We start from the raw sequence: 8634 nt of genomic DNA, 5'->3' as shown, positions 1-8634 counted from the left end.
GTTAACATAGTTGATGCAGAAATTCTATCAATTATTTTTTGATAAATAAAAATTTTAAAACAAGATACGAAAGCCTACCAAAGAAATGTTACAATTATATGCGTCATGTATTTGGACTTGTTTCTCAAATTTGGTAAATTCATTTTTATTGCTTGGTTAATGCTTATATTCTCTTAACGGTCCCCTCTCTTACCACAAAACTAACATAAAACCTTTGTTCAAACAAAAAAAAAACACAAAACTGACATTTATGGGAGCAGAAAAAGAAAGAAAGAAAAAAATATGGTGTCATGTCGAGTAAACTTATGTAGGTAGGTGTCAGATTAAAGCAGAAAGAACTTTACGAAAAAGTTAGGTATATGACGGTTGGGGTAGAATTCGTGACTTCATTTATGACTTGCTTGTTGAACTCTGATCTCTGGCATCGATCGAATAATAGTCCATTTCAAAAGATTTAATAGAAAAACCAATGATGAAATTGTTAATTTTAACGGATAAACCTACCCAAAGAAACATAATACTCTATTCATTAATTGTAAAAACAAAATTACAAGATGACATGCAGTCTGTTTATAATCCTCAGAAAATATATTTATCTAGATTTGGTGATAAATCATAAATGTTAGATCATCTTCTACTGTTTGTATACTTTTATGTGTGTGCTTTTTTCTTTTTCAGAGAGGTCTCTAACAACATTAGGTATTGGTTTTGTGTAGCAATGGGAATCTTTCAATGGTAGACTTTTTAAAACCCCCCAAAAGAACCAAATGAATAAAAAAGTTATATATATACTGCGCACGAGCCTACGAGCTATTGTGTAGGAATTGTTGTGTAACCAATAGGAATCTTTTTTTTTTAACTTATAATTTTTTGTTTAAACAATATGAATCTTTTATAAGCACAATTGCACCTAAAATTTGGTGTCATATGCATATTCTCGTGTTAAATTTATAAATTAGAGACAAAATGATCATCATTTTCATATATTGAATATTAGTTTAATACGAAAACAAAACGTTGCCCTAAATTTTTATAGTTGTCAACTTACATACCCTTTCTAGAACTAATCTCCAATAACACCACAGAGACACCAAGTTTTTGGTAGCATCTCAAAAGGCCTTTCTCTAAATCAAATTAAAAATCAGAATTTTGTATTTGTTTGTTATTTTCTTTACTTGTTGTTATATTAATTTAATTTTCTTGTATAAGCTAACAATAAAAATACAGCTGCTTATATACCCCACAAGTATTGGAATGTTGTACAGAGAAAAGACAAAATAATATCTATCAGGTTTTGATGTCACACAGCTTATGAAAATTCGCATGTTCCCATGTCCAATGATGGAATTAAATTAATTGTTTTAGCAAAATAAAAGGCAGACTGGCAAAAACATCACACATAATTATGCTTTAAAGTCTTACAATAAATTTAAATGTTTGGATCAATATCTTGAAAAATAACGGTAAAATTCCTGAAATAATACCATCTGCAAAAATAATTTTGTGCAGCAATTAAGCTTACACTTTTGTATATATGGATTGATAGTTTGAAACAATTCATTGACTATATGAAATTGAAATTTCTAAGAAGAATTGTGAAAGTTAACATATTGGGCAATGTTACATATCAAAACTAATGACCATTTAGTATAATTGAATTTTAAGGTTTGTCCGTTGTTTATACGTTCGATGTAAAGACTATATATCGGCATTCAATGATTCGTTGGAAGAAGAAACCTCTAATATAAGCAGCAATATATTGCGTAATTACCAAAAAAATTGTGGTTAAACATACTTCTCTCAGGTAAATATATAAATTGTGATGATTAATCCGAAGTTATATTCTTGAAATTAACGTTAAAGCTGACTATTTCCTTTTGGGGGGAAAAAATGACCGTTGCCTTTTTTAATGCTATCATCATCGAGACCAACGACCATGCATGTGTATTTATGTAACTGACTATATTACCCCTATTAGCAGAAAATACGAAGATAAGTACACCAGTCGACGGAGGGTAAACACGTCATTTTAAGACTTATTAGTCACTGTTCCCTCCACCCAAAACATGCAGATTAACAAAAAAAAAAAAAAGAATGCAATGCCAAAAAGAAAAGAAATTCAATAATCATTAAAATAAATAAAGCTAAAAATTCCACTATGGATGAAAAAAAATGTGGTGCGTACCGTTTCAGTAGAGAGCGTAAGATTTATTATTTTAATCGATTATATAAAAGATCTTGTTACCAAATCTGTCGGTACAATTTTTTTATACACAAATATTTTAGAGAATTGCCCTACATTATATATTTTTGTCTAACATTAGTTTTTGAAACAATGATGATGACAATGGCGGAAATCATAACGCACTTGCTAAAATACTGGCAAAATGTGAAATGAATAAAAAAATGATAGAATACCTTCGACATTGAATAAATGTGAAATAGTAGTTTTAGTGTTAAAAAAAAAAGGTAGTAGTTTTGACTTTAACAGAATCGGTTGAGCCTAGTTTGTAGCTAAATCACAAAAATTAACTAATTATTGACGTTAATTGATAAAATAATTATTTCTTCGGTTTGGTGATACAAAAATATGGTATAATTTTCGTTTAACTAATGTTGGAAAAAACTAATAAATTAATTAACAAAAAATGTATATTTTCCCTCTTTTGTCTCTAAAGAGTTTATTAGATCTACTTTTCGTCTTTTTGTCCCATTTATAAAAAATACTTCAGTGGTGGAGCTATAACGCTCAGCGTCTTCTTCTTCTTGACGTAATCAGAGTTAAACTCGATCCGATTCACTGAGCCGAACTCGGATGAGTAGATTTTTGCTTGGTGGATTCGCTACTAGTAGCCATTTTTGATGACCAATTGCTCCACATTGGACTGAATTCGAGTGTTGAAGATGGCTACTTCCCAGCGAGAATGCCCGGAGCTCCGGTGAGGAACTCGGCGATCAACACTCGGCGGTGGAGATGTTTAAGTCGGCGAGATGGCGGAGCGAGAAGAACAAGATCAAAATCGTTTTCAAGCTGCAGTTTCATGCGACTCAGGTATAATTTCCTCTAAGTTTTCTCGCCATTTTGTCTGGGGAAAATGTAGACGAAGAGGATCGTTGCTTGGATTTTTTTGAAAATTTTCCCAGAAATTGAGGAAAGATATAGTCAATCTGACATTTGAGATGACTAGTATAAACAGTGAAATTCCATTTTCAGCTTTAAGAACAATTAAAAAAAGTCGGATTTTTTTTGGAATTTGGATCTTAGATTTTTTTTTTGTTGGTCAGGTGACTCAGTTGAAAGCGGAGGGATTAATGATCTCTCTTGTTCCTGGAGATGTTGGGAAGTCGACGGGAAAGACAGAGAAGGCGATGGTTCTCGACGGACATTGCCGGTGGGAATCTCCGGTGTACGAGACGGTGAAGTTTCTTCAGGATATGAAGAATGGGAAAGTTAACCAAAGAATCTATCATTTTATTGTGTCAACTACGGTGAGGAAAACACACAAAAAGTTCTGATCTCTGAGATTTGTTTGTTTGTGTTCTTATAAGATTTCTTAGCTTCTTTTTGCAGGGATCTTCAAAGTCTGGTCTGGTGGGAGAGACTTCGATTGACTTTGCTGATTATGTTGATGCGATTAAGACTTGCAACGTTTCTCTTCCTCTGCAGAATTCAAATTCGAAAGCAATGTTGCACGTAATTAGCTCCCTCTCTCTCTCTCTTTCTTGCATTAATGTTTGTCATGAGACATTAGAGTAAAAGCTCACAAGACTTTTGCTTCTTTGTCTTCTGAATGATATTTTGAGCTTCGAACTGGTTTCTTTTATTCACTATCAGGTATCAATACAGAGGCAGCTTGAAAATGTGGATCTGCAAAGGTACAAAGACACTGGACTCTCAAGTTCTTGCAAAGTCTTTATGAGTTTCTCTGATTTGTCTGTGTGCTCTGCAGAGTGGTGAAAGAAAGCGATAGTTTGGTGAAAAGGTCACGGAGCCAAGATTTGAAGTCCCATTTGAGCATTGACGCAGACGAAAGCCATAAAAGTGATTCACAAGAGGTACTTGTATGTTCCTGAAGTCATTTCTGCATCAGGAAGTTAGAGATTTTTTAATCATTTGTGTCTGCTCTTGTAGGAAAGTCCATTTGGTAAAGCATCTCGGATTGCTGAGTTGAGGCGTCGAGCATCGATTGAATCCGACAGTACACTGTCAAGCTTCGACAGTGTCTCTGAACTGGATACACTGGGAGAAGTTGGAAGCAGAGGAGATCTCATTCAGCAAAACCACCAAAGTATGAATCACCATTCGGTTACCAATGTATATGAAGAGCCTCAAATATCAGAATCCGAGTGGTCAGGAAGTTCCGATCAAGGAATCAGCACCGATGACTCCATGAATAGCTCAAATGAGACCGTCCCTAGGGACACTTCGAGAGAAGACGAGGTAGAGAAGCTTAAAGCCGAGCTCGTTGCTTTGGCAAGGCGAACAGATTTCTCGGAGTTAGAGCTACAGAGCTTGCGTAAACAAATTGTTAAAGAGACCAAAAGAAGCCAGGATCTCCTGAAGGAAGTAACCAGCCTTAAGCAGGAGAGAGATTCGCTGAAGGTAGATTGTGAGAGTATTAAAGCATTGGACAAGCGAAAAGAGGACGCGAAACTTAGGAACAAGTTGCAGTGTGAAGGAAGCGATCCGCAAGTTCTTTTAGAAGAAACCCGAGAAGAACTGGATTATGAAAAGGATCTGAATTCCAATCTACGGTTACAGCTCGAGAAGACACAAGAATCAAACACCGAGTTGATTCTTGCTGTGCAAGATCTAGAAGCAATGGTGGGGCAAAGACGTAAAAGGACAGTCGATCTTCCTAGACCAAGACCCTGCGAGAACAACACTCAAGAATCGAGGAGAAGGTCAAGCACAAGTGAGACAGATGAAGACGAGGATCAAAAGGCACTGGATGAGCTTGTGAAGGGACACATGGATGCAAAAGAAGCACACGTCCTTGAGCGGAGGATCACTGATCTCTACAATGAGATAGAGATCCATAAACGAGACAAAGATGACCTTGAGATACAGGTGGAGCAGCTTGCTCTTGATTACGAGATACTTAAGCAGGAAAATCATGATATCTCATACAAGCTCGAGCAAAGCCAGGTGCAAGAACAGTTGAAGTTGCAATACGAATGTTCATCTTCTCTTGTAAACGTGAACGAGCTTGAAAATCAAGTAGAGAGCCTAGAAGCTAAGCTCAAGAAGCAGTCCGAGGATTTCTCTGAGTCCTTGCGCCGCATTAAAGAACTTGAAACGCAGATCGAGGGTATGGAAGAAGAACTAGAGAAACAAGCTCACATCTTTGAGGCAGATATTGAAGCTGTCACGCGTGCTAAAGTGGAGCAAGAGCAAAGAGCTATCGAAGCCGAAGAAGCTCTGAGGAAGTCGAGGTGGAAAAACGCTAGTGTAGCCGGGAAAATCCAGGATGACTTCAAGAGAATCTCTGAGCAGATGTCTTCTACGTTTTCAGCAAATGAGAAGATGGCTAAGAAGGCAATGGCAGAAACCCGTGACCTGCGCATGCAGAAGCGTCAAATAGAAGAACTTCTCATGAGCGCTAACGATGAACTCCAAGCAAATAGGGTAGAGTATGAGGCAAGGCTCAACGAGCTCTCGGAAAAGACGGATCTAAAAACTAAGGAGATGGACAGAATATTAGAGGGTCTTGTGGAGAAATCCAAGCATCTAGAGACTCAGAAGAAGCAAGAAGAAGATGTTAATGCAGAATTAACTCAAGAGATCACAAGGCTGAAGGATGAGATGGAGATCTTGAGACTTGAATTGGAAGAAACGAGAAGATCGAGAATTGAAGTCGAGGCAGAGAAAGATGGGCTATCAAGCACGATTGCATCGATGAAGAAAGAATCAGACTCTTTGGCAGAGGAGTTGCAGGAAATGCAGCGTATCAAAGATGAAAACGAAGCAGTCATTAGCCTTTTAGAATCAGAACTAGAAACTGCTAGAGCGCAATGTAATGCTCTAAAGCATTCTTTATCCAAGAATGAATCAGAGATCGAGAAACACAGATGTGAGCTGAAGAAGAAAGAAGAAGGAATGGCTAACGACGTAACAAAACTGGAGCAAAGAAGCAACGAAGAAAGAACAAGACTCCTCGAGGTATGCGTTTAAGACAAAAACATTCACTATTCAACTAATTATTTTAATAATGTGGATGCTAATTTTTCTGTGATCCAGGAACAAATCAAACTAAAGGAAATTGCTTTGGAGGCCTCATCTAAGATGTTCATCGAAAAGGAAAATGATTTGAAGAATAGAATCGAAGAGTTGCAGACTAAACTCAACAAACTAAGTCCAAATAGCCAAGAGGTAACAATACTTAATCTTGCACACAATCGAATTGCATTTTCTACTACACCCATCACCATAACACTCTGCTTTTATGAACAGAACGGTGAATCTCTGCACCGTTTAGATTTGCAGAACAGACAAGTATTGTCATCGAACAAGAGGTATGATGTTCGTGAACCAATACAAAAACCGAAGAAACTACCGATCATTTCTGATTGTTTCTTTCTTTTGTGTTGTGCAGTGATGATCTTCAAGATTTGGCAAGTGAAGTAGCGACGCTAAGAGAGCAAAATGGATTGATGGAGATAGAATTGAAAGAGATGCAAGAAAGATATTTAGAGATAAGTCTAAGATTTGCAGAAGTTGAAGGTGAGAGACAACAACTGGTCATGACCGTACGCAATCTTAAAAATGCCAAGAAGAGTTAAAAAAACCATCCCTATTATATATTACAAGATTGTACAAATTTCTCTCCTTTTCAATATATATAAACTACTTTCTTTTTGGTAAGATATATATACCTGTTGCTTTTTCTATATACTGTAATGTTTTTTTTTTTCCGAGAGAAAGAAAGGTGAGTTTTGAGTTTTTGACTTCTTTTTTGGGTGTTTTTAACATTTTATTGGATAAAAGTTCGAAATGTATTTCCAATTTCAATCCAAACAAGGACTAATGTTTCGACTACAAGAACAAAAAAGCAAGGAAAGTAAGAAAAATGGTGACATGTGGCTAGTTCTTGAATCGGATGCTCCGGCTTGTGTTGGGATTGATACTGGAAGCTTCTTTTCCATATGATGGACCCAAAGGTTTCCTCATGTCCCTGACTTTTCCCTTGTGTTTGATGACTCTCTGGTTATGCTGTTTCTGCAAGCTTTATCAAACTTTTGAAACAGTAGAAACAAAAACTCCATTGCTTCTTAACTTTCTATCTAGAGCAGCTCCAAGTTTCAACATCTGCATATCAACTTGATCACTCTGCTACAAAGAAAGCAGGTTTTTTTTCTTGTTCAAGTTAAACAAAACAGCAACGGTGAGCAAGAGCTTGGGTGAGTTGGATAAAAAAAAAAACTCTGGGAAAAATTTACAAAAAAATTGAAATTTCTTTCCAATTTTCTACCATATCTTTTTATAATAAATTCATAGAAAAATGGTAAAAGAGTTTTCTACCAAAAGTTTCGTAGAAAAATTCGCAGAAATTCAGCATGTTTTCTTGTAGTGAAATGCTTAGATCTCACCTTTTGATTGCGTTTCAGTGTCGTGCGTAGGTTCACAGGGGCTTAAGGCAATTTTTTTTTTTTTTTAAAATGAAAATCTTTTAATTTAACTTTTTAATAAACTTATAAAACATGTTCAAGAGTTTCTCTTTCGAACAACAACATAATTCTCAAATTTTCAAAAGTTTCGTTATCAGACAAACTTTATTAAAGAACTTTAATTTTTTTTGAAATATGAACAGAAAGATTGCGAGGTACTGACGGACAGTATCGCTGCCTCTGCAAGAAAATCTCAGCAAGACTGTGACTCGAGGCCCATGAGTGGAGACTGGAGACTAGGTGGTGGATAATGATGAAGATAAAAAATCTCTTAATCGATTTCTTTAGTGAATTTCTTAAACAAATCACTTGTTTATAAACTTTAGTTGAACCATTTACCATATTGGGGTGCACTTCTATATATATATCTAGCGTACACTTCAGCGCTCAGAACACATGCAATCAAGAAAAACACACACACACGCAAAACACTGCATAAGAAAAGAAACCTCAAAACCCTAAAAACCAGTTAAGGTTGAGTTATCTTAACTTGCTGGTTAAGAAAAGAACATGCAATCAGATAAAATATATTATCTATAAAACTAAATTAATTGAAACCATACATCCGCTCGCCATATTAAAATTCTAAAGTCTAAACGACCTAATCTGGTACTGCCATACATTGAAAAATTACAATCATAGATATGTCTGAAATAACCATTTTTACATAATCGAGATTAAGCTTGGAAAATAAGGCAGAGCCGTTGGCACAGCGTTGACGTTGGAAAAAAAGGCATATGATGATCTCGTTTCCGGATCATAAATCACGAGTTTTGGATCGTCATTATCATCAAGAAGCAAGAGCTTATTCGTCGTTAAAATGGCGAGCGGATGAATATACTTCCGAGGAGGACGACATAGATCCAATGAATACGCTTTGTCCCACGTCTTGTTCAAATGATTTAATAACCATATGTCTTGTCTTTTCCAATCATGTAGTGATATACACAAATGATGTCAGATACA

The 8634-nt window shown here is 35.9% G+C and overlaps 1 protein-coding gene across 1 annotated transcript; it reads left to right on the top strand.

Annotated features, from left to right (window-relative positions):
* Positions 1-2725: 2725 nt before the first annotated feature.
* LOC18022963 (myosin heavy chain, cardiac muscle isoform) lies at positions 2726-6929 on the top strand. Its single transcript, XM_006405327.2, has 9 exons — positions 2726-3052; positions 3286-3489; positions 3572-3694; positions 3836-3876; positions 3951-4056; positions 4133-6163; positions 6242-6373; positions 6455-6516; positions 6597-6929. The coding sequence occupies exons 1-9, from the start codon at positions 2975-2977 to the stop codon at positions 6781-6783; spliced, it is 2964 nt and encodes a 987-aa protein (XP_006405390.1). The 5' UTR covers positions 2726-2974; the 3' UTR covers positions 6784-6929.
* Positions 6930-8634: the final 1705 nt, after the last annotated feature.

This window comes from Eutrema salsugineum, unplaced genomic scaffold, assembly GCF_000478725.1.
Source record: "Eutrema salsugineum unplaced genomic scaffold, Eutsalg1_0 scaffold_14, whole genome shotgun sequence".
NCBI lineage: Eukaryota > Viridiplantae > Streptophyta > Magnoliopsida > Brassicales > Brassicaceae > Eutrema > Eutrema salsugineum.
Note: the sequence above shows the minus strand (reverse complement) of the source record. Positions and strands in the feature narration are given on the sequence as shown.

What these genes read in the sequence shown, in the direction of transcription:
- LOC18022963 (XM_006405327.2), top strand. Translation starts at nt 2,975, where the DNA reads ATGTTTAAGTCGGCGAGATGGCGGAGCGAGAAGAACAAGATCAAAATC. An exon ending in AAAGAACAAGACTCCTCGAG is followed by an intron (nt 6,164 to 6,241) that starts GTATGCGTTTAA and finishes TCTGTGATCCAG; the next exon opens with GAACAAATCAAACTAAAGGA. An exon ending in TAAGTCCAAATAGCCAAGAG is followed by an intron (nt 6,374 to 6,454) that starts GTAACAATACTT and finishes TTTTATGAACAG; the next exon opens with AACGGTGAATCTCTGCACCG.